Source organism: Crocodylus siamensis, chromosome 4 (genome assembly GCF_052110815.1).
Source record: "Crocodylus siamensis isolate JL-2025a chromosome 4, ASM5211081v1, whole genome shotgun sequence".
NCBI lineage: Eukaryota > Metazoa > Chordata > Crocodylia > Crocodylidae > Crocodylus > Crocodylus siamensis.
This window is the reverse complement of record NC_143398.1, coordinates 26,694,962-26,717,896: the sequence shown is the minus strand read 5'-3', so window position 1 is coordinate 26,717,896 and position 22,935 is coordinate 26,694,962. Positions and strand designations below refer to the sequence as shown.

Here is a 22,935-nt window from a genome sequence, read left to right as displayed (position 1 = left end):
GATAAAAATTAGAAAATACTTACGGACTGCACCCTGTTGTATAATCATAAGGTAGCCATTCATATATTATTTCAATGATACAAAAACCTTGCTATAGATATCATAGAAAGATAGAGAAGTAGGGCTGGAAGGGACCTTCAGAGGTCATCTAGTCCAGTGGTTCTCAACCTTCTTTGTACCATGACCCATTTGTAAACACTGATGACCAATCCCTACCCACTGCTCCTTACTCCTGACCTGCTGATCCCCACCCCAAGACCTCAGCCCCCCAATGTGAGGCAAGGGCGCCCCAAAGCAGCCCCTCGCAGGCTGGAACTCTGACAGCCTGCAAAGGAAAAGCCACAGTTCCTATGCTTTTCTCCTTTAAAAGAGAATCCATTAAAAAAGTTTGTTGATCCATTTTTAAAGTTTGTTTGCAACCATTTCATATATTCTTGCGACCCACCTTTGGGTTGTGACCCACAGGTTGAGAAATGATGATCTAGTCCAACCCCCTGCCTCAGTCGCAATCATCCCTATCTAGACCATTCTATACAAAGAGTCTAGATTATGGATTTGTAAAACTACCACCAATCCTGACACAAGACATACCTACAGGCTCCATGGCAACAATTATACTTGCACCACAGCCAAAAGGGACCTAGGGGTAGTGATCAACCATCACATGAACATGAGCCGGCAGTGCGATGCTGTGGCCAGCAGGGCAAACAACATGCTGGCATGCATTAACTGTTCCATCTCATGATAAAACTAAGGAAGTAATACTCCCACTGTACTCTGCACTGGTGAGACCACAGCTGGAGTACTGCATCCAGTTCTGGGCACTGCACTTCAACAGGGACATAGAAAAACTTGAGAGGGTCCAGAGAAGAGCCACCCGTATGACTGAGACAAGCCGTATGAGGGGAGGCTGAGGGACCTGGGCCTCTTCAGCCTACAGAAGAGAAGGCTGAGAGGGGACGTGGTAGTACATCAAGAACTTAGTGAACAGCTATTCACCAGGGCATCCCTGGGAAAGACCAGGAGCAATGAATACAAACTCCTGGAAGGCTCAATTCCAAGAAAAACTCCTTCAGTCAGGATGTCCAGACTGTGGAATAAACTCCCTCCAGTGGTGGTGCAGTCACCTAGCCTGGAAATCTTCAAAAGGAGACTGGATAATCACCTCGCTGTGGTCACTTGACCCCAGTTTTTTTTTTTGTCTTTTCCTGCCTAGTGCAGGGGGACTGGACCCAGTGATCTACAAGGTCCCTTCTAGCCCCTAACAATCTATGAATCTAAGATACACCTGCCCTAGGTAAACCAGAGAAACCACAGCAGCCAATGTCCTGCTACTATAAAAGCTTGGTAATAAGATGCTCAAGAAATCCATGCCCCTCCTCTACAGAAGGAGAAAACCCGCACAGTCAGTACCAATCTGACCATGGGGTAAAATTCTTACGTGACCCCCAAGTGCAGTGACTGGTCTGACCTGGTGCAGAGGTGCAAGATCCTCTATCCAGAAACCTCTGGCTTTAAAGCCCCAGCAGGAGCATGGGCAAACCCTAAGGTAAGTATAACAGAAGGAATGGTACCAAAAGAATGAATCTTGACTCACCATTTTTATTAGAAGTTAAAATAAGTAATGAAAATTCAATAGTTAAAAATATATTTTATAACCAAACCCATCATGTTTCCACTGCTAAAGTCTAACACCGGTTTAAGAACCCTTTTAACTTCCTAAAAGGATTCACCACAAAAAGCCAAGAACACTACGAAGTCTCCATTGTAGAAAAATTTGGGGAATTGGGATGTCACATTCCACTCTGAAGTCCCATCTACTCATAGATCTATATATGGCAGTAATAGCAGACTGTGAAAGCATTAAACAGGTTTGGAACAGCTGTCCAGTGTTTGCTCTGCCCAATGCATGTTGGGAAAGGCATAACGTTATTACTGCATGTAGAAGTCAAAAAGATTCATTCCTGGGAGAAATGCATTTGTCATTTTGGAGACATATACTGGCATCTAAAAGCTCAGAATACACTTATTTCATAGGTTTGTATAGCGGTCTTAGAAAGGACAAGTTCCTATAATGTATTAAAGGTTTAATCCTATTGAGGCATTTCAGTGCTCTACTACAGAAGAAAAATAATAAGTAGATTACAAATGGTGAACACTACATGAGAGGGAGTTGTCTTATGAAAATTAAGAGAAGGCAAGCCACATTTTTTTTTATGCAAAGAAGATATCTGGCTCAATTCCCTTGCAGGTTCTTCTTACTGAGGGTTCAGGAAATTGGTTTTACAAAACCAATGCAATGTCTTTCTATTCCTGGGCCTACTACAGGTCTCTTAAATTTTGTATGGTCATTCTGCATGTCAGGAAGAATCCTTACAGAGTGTGCATGCAGGCAATGCTGCCATGTTTACATGTGCAGTGCCTGGCAGGAGGCTGGCAGAGGCCCCTGTCACACATCACACATATTATACCAGTGATACTCAACCTTTCTGACTGGCAGGCTAAATTCAGCTGGGGTTCCCAATCAGACAGGCACAGCAGGCACTGGAAGGGGGTGGGCTGTTCCCAACACATCCCCCTGGGGGAAAGGAGTTTGACCCTCATGGAGAGGAAGATGTGGCCCTGCCCTGTGGAGTGGTCACAGCCAGTCCCCAATTCATTTCCACAGACAGAATGAAACTGAGGCTCCAGGGGAGACACAGCCCAGCCCCAGGGGGAGGGAAGAGGCAGCCCAGCCCTGTGGGGGAAGGGGACACGACCAGCACCACAGCCTGGCTGTAGGGAGAGAAGGGACATGGCCCAGCATGGATCCAGAATGGGGCCTCAGGGGAAGGGGTCCCAGCCAGGCCCAGTCCCGACTAGCTGCACGGAGCTTGGGAATTTGGGAGGAGCGAGGTGGATGGCCAAGTTAATGGTTACCACCCCCTGCTGTCAAATTTCCTGAGCCTTGAGCGGGAAGCTGAGCCATGATGCAACTCACTGGCGAATGGCTCAGTGCATTCAGCCCCGGTGCCACCCGTGCAGAGGAACGATCAGGCCACGGAAACGTCCGTCTCGCTACAAGAGCCAAGCGGCTACTAGGCCAGGGCTGGAGCACGTGCAAGAGCTACGGAACTGCTTTCTATCCAGCCTCAAAGCCCATGCGCGCAGGGCCCAGACCCCAGGGCCGGACCCTTCTCTCACACAGGCGGCTCCTGACTCCACCAACAGCCCGGCCCCGGCCCTTCAGCGAAGGGGCGCCTATCGCTGTTGTTCACGGCTACGACTCCCTCAGGGCCGGCACCCCGAGCGGCAGCGGCTCTCGCAGCCCCTACCTGACCGGGGAGACGAAGGGCAGGCAGAGCAGTAGCAGGACGCCGATCTCGGCGTACAGGAACGTGGCTACCGCGGTCCACTGGAAAGTCATCGCGGCCGCGCCGGGGCAGCACCACTCGCGGCCGCACCCCTTCTCCCACGGCCCGGCAACGCCTCGGCCCCCAGATGGCGGGGCCTGCTCGGCCGCGTCCCGGTTCCTCCGCGCGCCCAGGCTGCAACGCGCCCGCCCCGCCCCGCCCCGCCGCGCCTCCCGGGCGCCCCGCGGCCGGGCCCCCAGTGGGCGAACGACACTGCAAGGGAGCCAAAAAATGGTCTCTGCCGCGTCCCAGCGCTGCGGGGGGTTGTCCCCACGGAGCATCCCGCCCCCTCTTGTCCTCCCCCGGCGGGTCTGGGGGTGCTGCGAGCCCACCCGGCAGCCTCGGGGAAGTCCCAGGAGGACTTTCTTTGTGGTGACAGCCCTCGGTTTTCTAGCCTGGGTATCGGAAAGAAACTCTGCCCCCTCGGCTGGGACCAAGTTGTCGCATAGGAGGGATCCTCCATCCCCGTGGTCTCCAACCTTTTTATGGTGAAGATCACTTTTTGGGACTAAAGGTCACTCCAGGATCTACTGCACCCTCCCCCGGCCCACGCACCCCTGGACCGTGGGGTGTCCCAGACCGAGCCGGATCCCACTTCTGGGCTGTGGCTACACTGAGCCGCACCCGCCCAGCAGCCAGAGGAAGGTGGCATTAGGCCCCTGCCCAGCTGGGTCTGGAAATCTCCATGGTCTGCGGGGGGCTCCCACCGCTTGGTGCAGCCTGGCAGAGGCCCCGAGGGCTGTGCTCTCTCCCCACCTGTGCTTGGGATGAGGTGGCTGCTGCTGCGGGTTGCTTGCTGCACCCCGAGCACAGGTGGGAGCAGGGCAAGGGCCTCTGCCCAGGGGCAGAGCCCCCCCACATGCCCCTGGATGGCCAGATCTTCCCAGACCTGGCTGGGCCGGGGGCACCCCCACTTGTGGGCGCAGCTCAGCTCAGCAGCAGGGACTCATGTCCCTGCTGCTGAGATGAGCAGGAACAGCAGCAGCAGCTTCTGCCACCTCCACCCCTGCAGAGATGCCCCTCCGCCCCAATCCTCCCACCACACCGCCGGGCTAGGGCCCCACTTACCTTCCCTTGCTCAAGGCTGGGCTGCACGGTCAGTTGCTCACCACGGGGACCTTGATCTGGCTCCTGCCCCTTGCCTCCCCTACAGATTGACCTGGTGGGGTTGGGGGCAGCAGGTGTGCATATGCACACATGCCCAGCTGTCCCCCCAGCCCAGGACCTACCAAAAGAGGCTCCAGGACCTACCTGTAGTTTGGGACCCCCAGGCTGGTGACCACAGCTCTAATTCAAATGCAGAGAAGAAAAGCCAGGTGGAAGTAGGGAAGGTAGATTGGACTTAGTAGAGCTTAGTGAGATGGGGAGGTACAGAAAGTGCGATGGGGAATGGTAAGATTGGGAGTAGGCAAGGACGCTCTGACTGGAGGTAGGGAGGGGAAGAGGAGATTAGGGCTGGTTAGCAATGAAACTTGGACTTGCATCTAGTGGCTGGGAAGGGGTACTATGAAACTACATGGGAAGCCAGGAGGAGGAAAAAGAAGTGGCTCAGTGAAGACAGGACACTGGGAGAAGGGGGGACAGAAATCAAGAGGATAAACTGGAACTTGGGCAAGGAGACTGGGATGAGACACTTGAAAGTTGGGACTGTGTTGTCAAAAGGAATGAGGACATGAACCAGGAGCCAGATGTTGGGCCCAGTGGAGGCACTACTATGGCTACCCACACTAGAGGGGTGAAGGACTCAGCCACTGCCAGCCTGCAGCCCCTACTAAGCCTGTAGGCCTCCTGCTCCTGATACACTCTGCATCTCAGTGGGGATTGCTAACATTGTTTCTCCCTTGCCGCTGGTTGCCAGCCCAGAGAGGGAGAAGGCTAGGCCCAGCATAGACATCACTATGGCTGCCTCTACCAGCTGGAGGGGAGAAAGGGCCAGACAGCTTGCAGCCCCTACATAGCCTACAAGCCTCCCTGGGTGCTCCCGAAGGCCATGTTGGCATTGCCCTTTGGTAACAACACAGGTAGAGACAAAGGGGTTTTTGGTATTTCTTGCTGTAATTCTTTTGTTCATCAAGGGAAAGGGAAAGATGAATGGCTTTTAAGGACAGCTACAGCCCCCTATGGAAGAGGGGAGTACAGACTTGGGGGGTGGGGAGGCAGGGGTGGACTCCCCAGTAGGAGGGAGTAGGGGAAGAACACTTCTGTCTGATGGAGGTTAGGAACCATGGTTGGGCTGGGTAGGAGAACGATACCCCTAGGTGAAAGAAGAGCAGGAGTGGGTAACGTATAATGACATTTTTTAATTTGGGGGAGTTAGTATGTAACAAAACAACCTTAATTCAACACTTTTGGGTTTTTTAAAGTTACTTTGTCTTTTATTATAAGCTGCTCTGAGTCTTTTTTGGGGTGGGTGCTGTATAAGTCTCAGACCAGCAGAGACTCCCTATACCTGAAAGCTTGCTAAGAACTTTTTCCAACTACTCAGTTTGTTTAATAAAACATATCACATCTCCTCAAAGAACCTGGCCTGGCTAAAATAGAACAAGTTGCTAAGAAGTTGTAGACTTTTTTGCATCGTAGGGGAAGCTGGATAAACATCTCTCTGGGATGGTTTAGGAACAGTGAATACTGCATACTTGCAGGGGGTTAGATTAGATAACCCATGGCAACCCTTCCAGCCTGACTCTATGATTAAAGACATAGAAAATGATAAAAATGTAATAAAGGTTTACTAAAAGCAAATTGTGAGGGGCCAATCTGATCTCTTTCTCTACAACTAGGGGCATACTGAATTTGAGGCAGCGGACACCTGATTCTACCAGCAAATCCCAGGGCTGGCTGCCAATTTTTGCAGGCCAAGCGCAGTAGGCTTCCCCCCCCCCCCATGCCTTTGATTGGCTGAGGTGCCCTGGCAGTCCCACCTCTCCTAGTAAATTGCCAGATGGCCCAAAACCACAGCTTAATTACCCTGATTAAACCCAGAGAAGCCATTAATCCATGCAGTAAGTGGATGAGGAGGATATATGTTAGGAGGGGGAGGAAGTGACTGCTTGTGCAGCCTCCCTGCTGTCTACTCTCCCTGTTCCCCCTCATCTTCCCCCCTCCCCTGCTCAAGACTTCAGGGCTTCCCACCTTTTTCCCTGCTTGTAGGTACAGTTTGGTTTTGTTTTTTGCAGCGAGCCCATCATTTTTCATGGAGCCCACCTATATTCATGCTTTCTGCAAAAACCATGCAATTGTAAATTTGGTAGGTCCCTATTTATAGCATTATTGTATTTCTTTTGTCTGTAACTGGGTTATTCAGCTTCTGAGTGGCTGTGGGCCCCTGCAAGGAAAGCAGAAGCTGGAGGGGAGAGGAAAAAAGCCCAGAGACCTGTGGCAGCAGCAGGAGCACTGGGGGAAATGATACTTGGGGCAAGCCTGCATTTTGTAACTTAATACCTCATGGGCTACCAGTTGGATACCCTGGTCTAAAAATCATTTCTCATCTAGCTGGACTTCAGTAATGCACATTATTAGTGATACTGGAGAAGATGGAAATTAATATAAGAATTGTAAAGTGGGAAATGAACTGTTGAAACTCTAAAGCAACGTGTAGTGTTTAAAGGGAAGTATTGAGATGGAGGGAGTTTACTCATAAAGTAACTTCTGGTTGTTAATAAAGTTCTTCTAGGGCCAGACTTATAATTGATCTTGTTTGATATTTTATTAATGACCTTGACACAAAGAGTAGGTATGTACACATTATTTTTTCTGATGATGCCAAGTTAGGAGGGACTGTCAAATTGGAGGTGGGAGAAGGGGAGGATCAGAGGATAATACAAGAAGAAATGGATCACCTTGAAGACTGGAGCTAATATTAGTCATAGAGAAGAAGGGCCAGAAGGGACCTCCAGAGGTCATCTAGTCCAACCCCCTACCTGAGGCAGGATCATCCCTATCCCTCAGGCCCTATCCATAATCTAAACTACATAAGACTACCCGCAACACTGACACAACATAAACCTAACACCTTAACATATTACAGGTAAAACAGGGGAACCATGGCAGCCAATGCCCTGCTACTGTAAAATGTTCCCAGGTAGAGGGCCACACCCCCCACTACTGAGGAAGACAAAACTCCCATCATCTGTACCAGTCTGAGCATAAGGTAAAATTCCTTCTGACCCCAAATATGGCGATTGGGTGACTCCTGTGTGGAGGGGCAAGACTGTCTAGCCAGGAACCTCTGGCTTTGCTCCTAGAGAATTGGCTCACCCCAGTTAAAGTCCTCAGCCTCAGCTTTAGCCAACACCCAGGCCTCTGGGAAGGCCTGAAAACATCCTGACACATACAGCAGATAAAGGTGGGGAGAAAGTGGAGAGGGAGTGGGAGCAACTAGCAAAGCCCAGAAGCATGGGAAATACCCATGGTAGAAAATAGGCATGGCAACATCCCTGACCAGTGGCTGTCCAAACTCTTCTTGAACACCTCCAGTGATATAGAGTTCACAACTTATTTAGGCAGTCTATTCCACTGCCTCACTGTTCTAACAGTGAAGTTTTTTCTGGATATCTGATCTAAACTTACTTTGCTGCAACTTCAGGCCATTGTTCCACACCCTCTCTGTAGCAAGAGAGAAAAGTTGCTTTTCCCTCTTCTTTATGGCAGCCCTTCAAGTATTTGAAGACTGTTATCGTGTCCCCTCTTAAGCACCTTTTCCGCAAGCTGACCATACCTAGCTCTTTCAGCCTCTCCTTGTAGGACTTGCTTTCCAAGCCCCTGGTCATCTTTGAAGCCTGCCTCTGGACCCTCTCTAACTTCTGGGTTCCACATTTTTAAAAAGATATGGAGAACTGCACACTGTACTCCAGATGAAGGCTAACAAGTGCACAGTAGAGAGGTGCTATCATTTTCCGTGATAACAACAGGATGAAATTAAATAGAATAAAATGCAAGGTCATGGTCTTAAGAAATAAGGGCAAGAGGTTCTTATATAAACTGGGAGCTCAATACTTGGAAACAATGGAGAAGGACCTGCATGTACTAGCCGATCACAGCATGACTGGGAGATGTGAAAAAGACAAAGGTGATCTAATATGCATCAGCTGAGGTATTCCCAGTAGAGACAAGGAAATAATGTCATTGCACATGATCTCATCTGGAATACTTTGTACATTTGTGGTTACCCATGTTCCAGAAAGATGAATTTGAATGGGAACTGTTGCAAGGAAGGGCTACTAGAATGAACAGGAAAACAGAGAAGCTATCATATGATAAGTGCTTAGCTTGTAAAATAAAGGCTGAGAGGATGCGACTGCCATCTATAAATACATCATAGTGATAAATCTCAAGGAGGACAAAATAACTACATAAGCTAAATGGTAATGGTGCAATAAAAATACATAGTATAATCTGGCCATGAATACATTTAGATTGGAAATAAGATTTCTAGCTATCAGAACAGTGAGATTCTGGAACAACTTCCCAATAGGAGTAGTGGGGCAAAAAATCTGGCTGCTTTTAAGAAGCACCATCAATTTATGTAAGAGGATTGGATGACGTGCATGTCAGGAGAGATGAACTGCCCTGTGCTATGTTCTTAGAATGCTTCCCTAAATATCCCAATGGTGGTACATACTACAGTAACAGCAAACAACGGTCTCTTAAGCTGCCATATAAGAAAATTCTCATCTAAAAATAAGTTTGCTTTAAAAGGTAAGAGCAGGGAAACCAGAGCCATATCCTAAAATTTATGACACATTTAATAAAAACATTAATTGGGAGCATATACAAAATTAAACAGATAGTTTAGAAAATTAACAGCTATTTATATTCTTATACAGTCACTTCCAGATGTACGAAAGTCAAATTACTAATTAAAATGCAAGCATTACTGGTAAGAATTTCAGTGTAGCCAGATGCTATATGAAATGCATGATTTTGGATCAAAATCTTTATTACACTGGACTGAAAAGTTTGTGAAGTTTCCCCTACCAAGACCATTGCAATAGTGTGGAATGTTATCCTTGTGTTCCAATTTTCATTACATTGTGCCTATGAATAAATACACTTCTAAGTAACAGTAATGCTTTGTTGAGCAACTAAAAGAAATGGGATTGTGAGAACCTGGCTGAGAGAATCATGTTGTCTTGCCTGTCTTCTGACTTACAAAAGACTACTTCTTCTTGCTAACGGGATTAAAACCCTATGCTTCTTTATACGGTTTCATAAATATTATCCAGTTCCTTTTATTTATATCTCTCAAATAAAATATATATATATATACGTGTTTATTACACTCTATTAATGAACATATATATACTGTACATAGTACATATTGAACAAATCATTAAGTTTCATGTACCTGTTCAGCACAACAGAACTTCAAAATAAGACTACTCCTATGTTTAAAATCAGTGGTACTATACAAGTGCATGCTTAATTCCCTTGCTCAATTGAGACTTCATTACTAAAAATTATGATATCACTTAGCAGAAAAAGCACATAGCTTCTACTTTAAATATTAAATTACTGGGGCAGTAGCATAACTGAAGGGGGTGACGAGGAGAGAAGCCTCAGGTACACTTTGGTTGAGGGGGCAGAAGGGCACAAAAATAACTGCCACTGCTGCAGCATCTGACTGCACCACTGCCATTGGAACTGTGTCACCTGTTGCTGCCCTGCGCACAGAGTTGCCCTGCTAGCCCTATAATGGGTAGAAAATAGAATTTAGCCTGTTCTTTAAATTACAAGATAAACACACATAGTTTTAATTTATTTCAGTCATATAGCCAGGGGAATCTGGAACTCTACTGAGTTCAAGGCCCATTTAGATTTGCCAAAATAAACAGCTGAACCTAAAGAGAGGCAGCTGTGCAAAGCCCTGATATTCTGGGCACTAACATTTTCCACTGTTTAAACTTTAAATGACAGCATAATTATCTGTACATCAGAAAAATACACCTTAAGCTTTTCACAGATAAGAGAACAAATCTATTTAATATCCTTTACATCTGATCCTATTGCCCTTACTTAACATTAGGCCTATTGCTCCAAGCAGAAATCTCTTACGACCAAAGGCTGCAGGGCTGGGACCTGTCCTTGTAAACACTTTGGTACTTCATATATTAATGTTTTTTCCACAAGGACTTGCTTATATCATCATAACTCCATGTATAGTAATGCACTGCAATAGCTCCATATAAAGGCTGTTTTCAAGTTGTTGCTATTTCCTGAGTAGCAAAAGTTAACATAAAAATACTATAAATATGTTCATATTATGATCAAATATGATCAAACATTTAGTAATGTGTCACTGCACAAAATCTTTTGGTATTATATATGATGCTGACAAAATATAAGCATGAGGACAACTTATTAGCAATTCTGAAATATAAAATGTGATACTCATATTATTAAAATACTTTAAAAGCTCTTACACTCCATAGTGGTCACTAAGGTAATCCAAAACTGCTGGGGTGCTTGATAAAACATTAAAAACCTTTTTTTCTTGTTTTGAAGTTATCCGTTCCATCATGTACATCAAGTGATGATGAAAACATGTAAAAGGAGTCCCATGTTCAAGAGCAATGTCAACCCAGTCCTGTATACACTTCAGGGGTGTCTCATCAAATCCTGCAAACATGGCTGGATTGGCTAAGAGCCCCCTTGCCACCATAACACCTTCAAATGGAAAATTTTAAACAAGAATCAATGTACAAATTTTAAAACAAGGCTTTAATCAGCACTCATCACCACACCTATTGGAAAGCTTATAAACAGCTACCTAGGGAACAATGGTAAGCTAAAATTCAGTACCTGCACCAAGAAAAACTTAAACAAACCAAGCACAAGGCAGCCTGTGGCAGTTAGTGGTGCAAACTATCCAGTGTCCTTAATGGCATTCTTCATGATAGAAACTTTGAAATAATGCACAGGATGAACAAAACAGCAGCTTTCTCTTTCCCCTGTTCTTTTATTCACTGAAACTAAACTTCCAACAATTTTGCTTTTGTTAGTTAAATAAAGGACAATCTGACTCTTTAGCACAAGTCATGACTGATGGAAAAGAAAGAACATGCCAGAGTTTTCTTTTGTGTAAGGAAACTTACATGATGGATAAACTTAGGCTATTATTTCCAGAAACTGGGCTTTTGATTTAGTATGTATCTGTACTTTTGGTACAGGTTTGATGCACCTGCACTTATCCTAAAACGATCAGCCAGATAAAATCAGAGAAGCACTGATTATTCTGCAGTGAGACAAGATGATTCAATGTGCGTTACAAAGCTCTTTCCCTTCACTGACATCAGGTCACCTTTTATTACATGGAGTCTTTGCACATTTCTAGAAGTAGAAACTAAGTAGTAATGATACTAGAAATTGTTGCACTTGTGTGGTGCCTAGCAGGAAAAAAAATTAATACAAGTTTCTGGATTTCTCGAATAATACCTCTTAAAGTATTGACTTTAATTTTATACTTTGGTTATCAACGAAGGTCAGCTGGGGCATAACAGGTTTTAAAAGTTTTTATCTATAAAACATTTTCTTTTGTATTTTACTAGCAATACATTTTCTGCAGCCCCCTGCAGCTGATTTTGGGAGGAAGGCCTTTTGTCGTAGAGTAATAGCACAGGAAATCACAATTTTCTCCTCTTGCTCCTACTGAACATCAAAGGAGGCAGACTAAATTTCTCTCGCATATCTTTTGTTATGGAGCTGCTTTTCTCTCTTCTACTATAGACCTACTATAATAGGATCAAGGCTGTGCAGGTCAAATCAAGTCTGCTTCCTCAAAACACTGGTTTTATTTCCATAGCGGTTTAATGACCAAGTCCTGGCACAGGACTCTTTTGTGATAGGCACTGTAAAAACAGTCCTTCCCCAAAGAATGCCACTACCATTTGCCCTCTCTTGCCCTCCTCTTCCCATCCTCCACTAAATTCAGCAGTGGGAGAAAAATGGAGCTGTGCTCACATGCTAGCCCCTGGAGTCATGGAAAACCCAGGGCTCTAGTCAGAGTCTGCACTGATCCCAGTGAGCTCACAGCATGTGTAAAACTCTGGCAGCTGCTTCATGGACATGACTGTCCAGACTTCATGGCACACATGCCACAGAGCCAAATGCAGTGTGGCTGCACTCCCTTAACATCCCTCCTGAATGTGCTCATGGATGTCAGCCGCTGCAATACCTACCTTCAGCAGTAAAAAGAACTGTTATTTGTCAAGGGAAGGTTTTCAGCAAGGTTATGAACCCTTTTTTCACAGGTCATGGACTTCACAAGAAGGAAGGAGAGAATTCCCCAGCACTTCCGCTACATTAAAGGGGTGGAGCAGCTTAATAAATGGGTGGCTTGTGCATTGCCCTGGAGATTCTTATTAATGGTACGCATCATGATACTCGAATGATTACAAGAATGTCTGCATATGAAACCTTAAGCTATTGGAACCAAGAAAGCTCCTCTCTTTTTGAAAAGATAAAAAAATACCCAAATAGGTTCTACTAAAGACAAAATAAATATTTAAAAATTTAATTCCCCACCATATTTCCCAAAAATACATAAAAGCATGCAGAATTCTTACCATCTGCACCTGTCATATGATGAACATTCTCTGCATCTTTTAATGATTTAATATCTCCATTAGCCACAATAGGTATAGATATGTTTTGTTTAATTATTTTGATTGCATCATAGTGTACTGGCTGATGTCTTTCTTCTACACTTCTTCCATGAACTGTAATCCAGGAAACTCCAGTTGCTTCTGCTTTTCGACAGAGGTCTACAGTTCTCTTTAGGTCATCATGGATCCTAAAATTCCAAGGAATGGAATTATCACCCAATAAATAGCTGAACAGTGTAAAAATCTGGTATATAGCAGAATTGATAAGAGCTGTACAAATGAGAGAACATTACCATTGGAAGATTCATTATAAAAGACATGTGAGTTTAACATATACTATTTTAATGTCCCTCAATTTGGTACTGTCACATTAGACTGAGTCCCTAAACTAAAAGTGGGCCAAGTTTTTGCCAAAACACTGAAAGACTTTTTAAATAACTTTGTATTTTGCATAATTTTATACTACACTGAAAACTTTCCCATTTCTCTCTCACATTTCTTTTCCAGAGATCCCAAACTACTTCTCAACTAAATTTAATGAACTGATATGAAAAATCTACCTCAGAATCATTTCATTCATTGAAAAGTCACATAACACAGAGCAACACCTCACACATTTTTAGGAAGTCATGAAATGAAGGATATCTTTTTCCACCTGAAACTGAAGAGGGAATTCAAACAGGCAGATTAGATCAAGTTGAAGTTTATCAAGGAATTCAATGACATTTTCAAACAACTATAATTGGTCAAGGTCCACTTTTTATATCTAATCCAAAATTCAGCCTCCTTACCTGAGCAATGCCGTTAATACTATAATACATCATTAACTGTGTTCTAACAGGGTGTATCTACACATGCAACACAATCCTCCGCTTTATGATACTCATGCTTCAGAACCGCAGTTTCACTCTCAAGACCATCGATGGATAGGAAACACCCTAGAAGTCTTAAGAATGGTGGCCAGCAAGGCTCGGTACTTTCTCCATTGATTTTCAATGTGAGATAGCGTTTGCAAGGCAGCGCATGCAAGGAAGCACGCTCAAGGCAGAAATGGATGTGGTCCTCAACAGGTTCCCAAAACTCAATAAGTGGCTCTCCAGCTGAAATAAAGAACTACGGTGCAATTCATGCTGGAGTCAGGTGCTCCTGGGTGCAGTGTCTTCACTTGTGCTCAGTATCGCAGCTGTTTGGGACTGGGGGGGGGTCAGCCCTGGGCTCCAGGTGGTAGCGTTGGGCAGCAAAAGGACTTGCTGAGGCACCAGGGTGCGATGGTGCAGGGCTAGGTGGCAGGCAGCCCCCACTCTATAGCACCTTCATGCCCTGGCTAGCCCTGGTCACTTTGTCTACATGTGCATTTTGGTGCACTGAATGACTCTGCCATAGGATACTACTTGTCCCAGATAGTACATCCTACAGTGGAGTTCATTAATTTACTGCACCCTAATATGGGTGCGCATGTAGGCAGTGTTGCTTTTCTGCAGAGGTAATTAGTCAGCTCTGCAGTAAAGTGCACATGTAGATGTACCCACAGAGGAAGAATGCCACTAACTCAGCATCACTTCCTGTTCCCCACTGGTGTTCCTTAGGGAGTGTCCACCCATATTTTAATCTTGCCCAATCTTTTTTCACAGGATTACTTGGCAAACAACAGGCAATATGCTTGTACAAGCTATACAACTTGTTTGCAATCATTTTACCTTTATTGGATTCTGAACTGTTGAATTTATGCTTGCGCTTTGCATGTTACTGCATATCTGGAGAGGAGTTTCAGAGTTATGCTGATTGCAATTGTGTTAGATTGGGATTACAAATCCCCAAATGCATTTTGGATGAGAGTGCAAATGGATGTCTTGGCCCTTTAGGGTTGTTAAAGATCTCAGGGGTGTCTTACAGGCAAAAAGTAGATTCTCAATCACCACATTTCAGGAAATCTAACATATTTACCATGAAAAATTCTTCATTGTACCATGATGTAGAAATGGCCTAAATTTACCTTATTTTAATAGATACTGAAAATCTGGGGTTCTCCACTTGATTTCTTACTTGTCTTACCATATCTCGAACTAGCTCTGGTTTATTTATTAAACAAGCACCATAACCTTCTGCCATTGCCCACCTGTAAATTAAAGAGAAGAAATCTGCATTGTGCATTTGCAAAACAAGACAACTCAACCTAATGGTCATTTCAGTTTTTTTCTTTACTTGCTTGTGAATTATCTGATCAGCACAGAAATAGGCAGAAATAGTACTGGCTATAGACGAAAGATGTTCTTTTGGATAAAGCACTAGCTATCAGGAAATCTAGGTTCAGTTTCTAGTTCTAACACAGATTTCCTGTGCAACTTTGCGCAAGTCCTTGACTCTAACTCAGTTCCTGCAAAATAGTGGTAAGATTTTCCTAACCTCGTAAAGATTTATAAATATTTTGTGAAGTGCTCAGGTACTACAGTGATACAGGCCATGTAACCACTGTAGGTGAATTTTATTAAGATTTTATCTTCTTTATGGCGTTGTGTGGACTGTTTTCAAGCAGCAATGACAGAAGAGGATAAGCTATTCAAATTTGGTTCTTATCTGTGTGGAAATGACTTCCCTTTAAAACTGACAGTGAAAACTATGCCTTCAAATGCGTGTGAGGATAGATATAGCCTTTTCTAAATCCAGCTGCATCTATTTATTGACATATTTAAGTAATTTGTTCTATCAGGTGAATTTTTAAGTTAAAAAGATAACAGTGCTCTCTTTTTTTTTAAACTGAGAACTTTTGTCTCTTGTGAATATTAAATATAACTTTTGATCAGACAGAAATTTCCAATCTGACAATTTTCAAAGCAGCTGGGTTGAAAGGTGGAGACTAAGATTCTTGTATTTAATTATAAATTTGCTTTCAGTTTTCCTTTCCTATATTTTCCAGTTAATGTTTTCACTCCGTAAAAATGCTGCATACTAAATACTTCCAATACCACTTATAAATAAATGGTATGCAACCAAACCAGTTAATGGATGTCTCTACTTGAGCATGATTATTTTCAATCTGATTAGGGCAGTGGTTTTCACTCTCTGGCCTCTGGGCCAGGGCCCATGGGACTCCCCACAGCTCCAGAAGTTTGGTATTGAGGGAACAGTGGCAACTGCTCCCCCACTGCCAAATTTCCAAGTCCTGCAGGTCAGATGGCAGAGCCCTGCATGTGGGGCTAGGGCTGGGGCTAGAGACCTGCGCCAGGTCAACGCTATGCACCTGCTGGATCCAGCCTGCATATGGACCTGGCACCACTCATCTGGCCTGCAGAGACAAAAGGTTGGTTACCACTGGATCAGGAAGTGATATACAGGAATAGTCATTAAGATGGTAAGTAAGGCATATATATGTGTGGGCATGTAATATATACAAACACATATATATGAGTGTGTGTGTGTGTGTGTGTGTGTAATACATGCATACATATATATTATGCACTTTATATATATTATATACACGCAAAAAAATCAAAAGACACAAGCTTTTTTATCACCAAATGAACTACACAGTCACAGCTTAATGCAAAAAGAGATAGTTCAGAAGGTGCTCTTTGTCGAAGTCTTCCAGGCATCAGGATCTAACAGTATCATTCTGGTGACTGACATGGTTTCCCCTTAATGTACTTTTCAACTTGTGAGAAAGCTCCCACTCTGGGAAGTTAGAATACACACATTTTAGGGCCTTTGTTAATGCACTGTTAATAGTAGCCCACTAGGTGGTGCCCATTCACTATATTAAGTCAAAACTCAACCTAGCTGAGGGGTTGGCAATTACCTGGGCTGAAAAGTCATTAAAAAAGTTTTGGTGAGCTGTTGGGGGGGGAGGGGTGCTGACCCAGCTTGGAGGGGGATCAGTAATTGATCCATGAAGACCCCACCAGCCGTCTAGCACATCTGGCAGTGGTTATATGGTGGATGGGCTAGGATGGCCAGACAGTAGGGCCAGGAGGCAATGGAGACAGTGACATCAGCAGGTAGGAAGAACGAGCCATCACTGTGGGGGTTGCCAGGAAGCCAAATCCAGCTGCCCTGTCTCCCCCACCCTGCTGCATGCCCATGGTCTTGGCTTCTCCCTGCACCTGGGGCAGGAGGGGCTGAGGGACCAGCTGCAGGCCAGATAGAATTGCTTGGTGGCCCAGAACTAGCCAATGGGTCATATTTTGTCCATCCCTGACCTAGAAGGAAAGAACAGCACCTTGGCAGCAGTGCCTAGATTCCACTGTACTTTAGTAGGAAGACAAATCAAACCTCTCTATAAGGACTGCCACCGAATTATTAATATTTCATTAATATTTGGACACCAAGGGAAATAATATTTTTATATTGATTTTTCCCTATTTTTTCCATACATTCATCCAACCTCTTTAAAGCATTTACCTCTGAGGACAACCACAGTTTAAATCTATTCCATCTGCAAAGGGACAGACGATACAGGCAGCATCTGATAAAACCTGTGCTTCTTTAGCAGCAAATTGAACAATCAGTGGGCGATCACCTAGTCAGATAAAGAGCTGTTTAGAATATAGTAATGCATACTATACAAGACACTTATCCTTCATAATTCTTGAAAATCAGCTTGAAACTCCATAAAAACCTAATTTTATGATCAAACTGCATCAGATTTTTTTTTTTGGAAAAAGTAATACTTTGAGAATTCTAAGTTCTGAACATTTTGTTACTTCTGGAAAATGTCCAACATTTGTATATTTACTTTTTCAACATCATTAAATACAAGTTTCTAACATTATATCATTGTCAATAACTAGTGCTGCAATGCATTGTTTTTCCATATATATTTACTTCAATATTAGGATTCCACTCTATTCACAGAAGAAAAATTAACATCAATGGCAAGAAACAGACAGAAAACATTTTTAAGCTCTCTTATTTTTTGAATGCTCTGGTAAAGACAATATAAGGGGACCTTAAAAACCGGGTTCTTGAACTGTTGAAACAGGTGTCTACTGTGGCATCTCAATCCTAAATGAGCATTTAAGCAACACTTACATTTCTTCCAAGTAGCAACAAATAGGATTGTCACTATTAAAGAAGGCCAAATATGTGAGGGCATATTTGTGCTTCAAAATACCTGTATATACAGAAAAGGTAATGGATCTGTTCTACCTGAGAAATGCATCTGTGAGGATTATCAGTACTAAACATCAAAAATATCTGCACTGCTGCTAACATATAAGCCACTACATTTGAGCTATCATTAGTACATAGTACAGGGACCCTGCAAATGCTCCAGTCTTCATCAACAAGCTTCCTCTGTGCCATCCTCTCATGCCGTCTCCCAAATTTGCTGCATTTCATACCTGGTCTCCACTATTTCTTCTTTTGTGTCTGTTAGAATCCAAGTCACTGACAGACAATTTCACCCTATGACAAGTTCAGGGGCTGCCTCTGTTATGGATAGACAGTAACAGCAGTAAGGGGTAACAGAGATTTCTCTGCTTGTGCTGCTAACCAGTCTAGTTGGCCTGATTTTCCTGTGAACCAATCAGAATTTTCAACATCTCTACTTGTGCAAATATCAAAGGTTGGACCCACGGATGCCTAGAACAGTTTGAGAGTTTGAAATTGGTCATGAGTGGTGTACCCAAGTTTTATTACATACCTCTGAAGTTGAGGGCTAGACCTCACTTACTCAAAATCAATTACTGCATAAAATCATAAGAAAATGCAACAGAATGAGTACTACATACCTTGGTTTGTTGTGAATTCACTGTCTCTAGCTTTAACAGATCTGACAAAGTCAGCAGCAACTATCATTGGTGTATAACACAAATCACAATTGTATTTCCTGACCAAAGTTCGGAAAGCCAACCTGTAAGCATAAGAACATTTGACTTGGGGAAAAGAATCACAATTACACAATCACAAGTAAAGGCATTGATCTCCCAAATAAGTTGTTTTAAAATTAAATTAAAGTGTTTTTGGCCATGTAGCTCAGGTACAGTGGGTAATCTACCTGGTACCATAACATAAACAAACATGTTCTGAAGTATATTTCCCCAAGTATAAAAATTAATAATTAAAAAATAAATATACTATTTTTATACTTAATACAATGCATTTACATGATAAAAGCTTTGATGATATGTGGTTAAGACTGACAAGTTACTTACTTTGAATAACGGACCATAGGGGCACATATTTTCACAATGTGCCCAGAATGAAACAGATCTACTGGATCTCTCAGAAGACATACTGGGGTGTTTGTGGTATCACAGATCATGTATAAATTTTAGGTCTTTCTAAATCTAGAAAAAAAAACCAATAAAATTTAAAACAGGAACCCTACTTTCTATGCTCAGTTTTCATAGTTTACAGCAAGGGGAGACTGTTCATGCAAGAATAAATTCTATTAATTGTTTGTCTAACCTCATACAAATAACAGTTTGAGGAGGGACCTATTATTAGGGTCCAGGAGCAACATTATGGTGAAAGCCTGTTGCATACTAACCCACTGCTTCTCCCAGTTATCAGTAGAGTTAATTGATTATCTTAATTTCCTACCTAGATTTTGCGTGTGCCCTTTAGTATGTTCCTTGTATTTAATATACCACACAGAACAATAGATTTACAAATATGTTTTTATTTCGCTTACTCCATACAAAGTCAATGGTATATCTCAATTAACTGAAATGTAATAGATTGTGTAGAAACTCAGCAAAATGTATGGAGCTTGAGAAAAGCTTGGGAATATTCTACGCAAGAGTTCACCAATTTTCCTCAGCATTGGATGAAGGAAGCTGCTGTTAACAAAAACATCTCTGATTTAGTCTGCCTATAACAGTGATTCTCAATCAAGATGCTGTGGCACCTTGGGTTGCTTTGAGATCCTTTCAAGGGTGCAATGATAGCACTGGTAGGTGTGTAAACACGACTCACAAGGCAAAGCCAGAGATTTCAAATAGGAATCCACAATGTTAGGGGCAGCTTGACCAGCTGTGGACTTCCTGAGCTCTTTGCAACGCAAGTGAGTCAACGACTGAGTGAAAGCGAAGAGCTGGCAGTCTCCAAGGTGGCTTGAGTCTAACCTGGGTTGGGCTGAGAACCACCGATCCACTAGGCCCCTGCTACACATCATGTGTATTATTCACCTCACAGGTGAACTGCGCAATAAACACGGACTGGCCACGCATCACATATATTACGTACTGTAGATCACTGGAGAACGGTTCAATACATTGAGACCAGCCAGGCATGCAAAGCCATAATCGGGCCATAAATATGCCCCTGGCTTTAGGGAGCTAATGCGCCACCAAGCCAGCGCTTGAAAACGTGTAACAGCCTTAGAGCTATCCAGCTTCAACCTGAAGGTGTGGCAGGGCCCTGGCGAAGGGGCAGACCTGCCCGGCCCTCCTGGGGCAGGGAAACCCAGGGGCGCCGCGCCGCGTCGAGCCCAGGCGGGAGCAGAGAGAATGGAGCGGGCGGATAAGAGGACACGGAAAAGCAGTGAGCACGTGGGGCAGGACGGACACCCGCCTCCGCCGCTCCCGGTCCCAGTCCCGCCCTGCCCCGCCGGCTCCAGGTTACCTGCAAGAGACAGGCACGACATAACTCGCACGACCTTTGCCCCTGACTTCCCCAGCCCCCGCCGACCAATGGGAATCGCGGAGATGCTGCCCATGGGAGGGTTTAGCTTCGTCGCTGGATTCTCATGTCACGCTGGAGTGGTCGCAGCGCAGTGACGTAACCCTGCCCCTCCCCCCGCACCTGCCAGCATGGAAGCGGGGGGCGGAAGCACGGGCCCGGGCCCGGCGCTCGGGGAGCTGCTGGTGGACGGTGAGGCGGACTGTGGAGGGGTCGCCTAGCAATGGGGGGGCGCCTCCTTCCTCGGGGGCTCAAAATAGCCCGCACAGGGGCTGGGCGCTGCGGGGCGACCTCCTGGGCAGGAGCAATGACTGGAGCAGCCTCTGGCTGCAGCCCTGTAAGGGGCTCCTGGCACCCCCTTCTGCTTCCTGCTCCCGGTCCCCTCCGCGCATGCTGGGGCTGCCCCGTGCGGCACCTGTGCCCCTGGTTGCCCCCTCCCCCCCCAGATTAGAGCGTGGTGCAGCCTGGTCTCAGATCCTTGATCCAATCATTTTCATTTTTTAAAGTTGTGTGGTGCCAGCGGACCCGGTGCGGGGGCCTGTACTGTGCTGCGCTCACATGTCTCTGCTTCATGGGAGGCTCTGGGGTTTTAAGATGCGCCTCTGTGCTGGGCTGGACTTCACGTGAAACATCAGCTGATGCAGTTTTCAAGATTCAGAAGAAATAGAGAGTGTAGATCATGGGAAACATGGTGTTATCTAGTTTGGTTTATCGGGGTGTGAGCCAAGGTCTGTTTGCTCTCACTATAGCTATGGTGTGGTCTGGCATAGCTCCTTTACATTTGCTTCCCTGCCAAAGTGCCCCAGGGCAAAACCAGGAGTAATGGTCATAAGCTTGTAGAAAAGGGTTTTAGATTGGATATAAGGAAAAGCTTCTTTCACGGTTCATGCGTCTCTGGAATAGACTCCCAGCAGGGGTGTTGCAGACACCTATTGTGGAGATCTTCAAAAGGAGACTGGACGCACACCTTGCTGGGGTTATTTGACCCCAGCAGTCTTTACTGCCCAGAGCACAGGGGCTGGACCCAGTTATCTGACATGGTCCCTTCCAGCCCTAAACTTCTGTGAATCTGTGAGTGGTCATTTGTTAAATAAATGTGTTCATGTGGACAACAGAAATTAGCTACCACCCTGCATTGGACTGAGTACAGGTTGGTGAGCTTCCAGTGTTTCTTACATGTTTAAATACTTATAGGTATTTGAGCATGAGAATAAATAGCTTGTTTAACCTTTTTTCCAGAATGTTATGCTGACTTTTTAAAAGAAGAGTTTGATGTAAAGGCTTACACTTCCCAGTCTATTCATCGAGCCATAATAGCTGAGCAGTTAGCAAAGCTTGCTCAAGGAATCAGTCAGCTGGATAAAGAGCTCCACTTGCAAGTAAGTATCCTGCATATCAGTTGTTTCAGGGCAGTTGCATACAAGTTGGTTTGAAAACTAAATATCCCCTTGGTCTCACTTGCATATCAAACTACCCCATGTTCTCAGCAGCTAGTGACACTTGCAGGAAGACTAGCAAGCATGGCAGAAGACCAGGGAACACTTCAGTGAGCTAAAACATTAAAAGAAAGCTTACCAAAAAAAGTCAAAACTTGGAGAAATGACTTGGGGGTTGGGGGGTGATGGGATATAAAAGTATTGCTTGGGCATGCAGGGATGGAATCAGGAAGGCCAAAGCGCAACTGGATTTGTGGATAGCAAGGGACAAGAAGGGTTTCTACAAATATGTCAGCAACAAGAGGAAAATCAGGGAAGGTGTAGGCTCCTTCCTGAATGGGGGAAGCAACTTTGTGAGAGATGATGCAGAGAAGGCTGAAGTGCTCAATGCCTCTTTCACCTCAGTCTTCACAGGCAAGGTCAGTTCCCAGACTACTGCACTGGGCAGCACAGTTTGGGGAGGAGGTGAGCAGCCGACAGTGGCAGAAGAACAGGTTGGGGCAGGGGCAGTCAAAGGCCAGTCTGTGGGCCAGATTGAGCTCGCAGCAGACTCCATTTCCCAGCAGCCCCTGCCCATCTTACTCTGGCCAGTTTTCATAGAGACTTCGGGAGGCCCCATGGGGCCAGTGACAGTGCAGAGCTAGGGTTTCCACGGAGACCAGTCCAAGCAGCATTGGCAGGGGATGCGACTGGACGGGGAGCTGCTTTGGGGCTGGGATTTTGCACTGGTGACAGTGTGGGTCAGACCTGGGGCAGAACTGCGATCTGCTGCCTACCTGCCCGAGGTAGGGCATGCAGCCAGTGGATCATGGCAATGCCTTGGCTTCAGTCCATGCTGTCACCTCCACAAAATCCTGGCTCTGGCCCCAAAGCAGCTCTCTGCCC

At 44.9% G+C, this 22,935-nt stretch overlaps 2 protein-coding genes across 3 annotated transcripts in view; one reads left to right on the top strand and one right to left on the bottom strand.

Annotated features, from left to right (window-relative positions):
• The window catches only part of DUS4L (dihydrouridine synthase 4 like), a 54,336-nt gene extending 33,666 nt beyond the window's left edge, over positions 1-20,670 (bottom strand). Inside the window, exons 1-7 of one of the 2 annotated variants that reach the window (XM_090042032.1) lie at positions 20,558-20,670; positions 19,144-19,278; positions 18,721-18,842; positions 17,390-17,507; positions 14,988-15,110; positions 12,949-13,182; positions 3,315-3,413 (exon numbers count right to left, since the gene is read on the bottom strand). In XM_090042032.1, the coding sequence (XP_089898158.1) occupies positions 3,315-3,413; positions 12,949-13,182; positions 14,988-15,110; positions 17,390-17,507; positions 18,721-18,842; positions 19,144-19,253 (806 nt within the window). In that variant the 5' untranslated portion in view covers positions 19,254-19,278; positions 20,558-20,670. Of the gene's footprint in view, positions 1-3,314; positions 3,414-6,847; positions 11,058-12,948; positions 13,183-14,987; positions 15,111-17,389; positions 17,508-18,720; positions 18,843-19,143; positions 19,279-20,557 lie in introns of those variants that run through there. The other variant, XM_090042031.1, reaches the window with a different exon arrangement.
• Positions 20,671-20,688: 18 nt separating this feature from the next.
• Positions 20,689-22,935, top strand: part of COG5 (component of oligomeric golgi complex 5) — a 354,414-nt gene continuing 352,167 nt past the window's right edge. The window contains exons 1-2 of the mRNA XM_090042028.1: positions 20,689-20,806; positions 21,854-21,993. Of these exons, the coding sequence (XP_089898154.1) occupies positions 20,746-20,806; positions 21,854-21,993 (201 nt within the window). The 5' untranslated portion in view covers positions 20,689-20,745. The remainder of the gene's footprint in view (positions 20,807-21,853; positions 21,994-22,935) is intronic.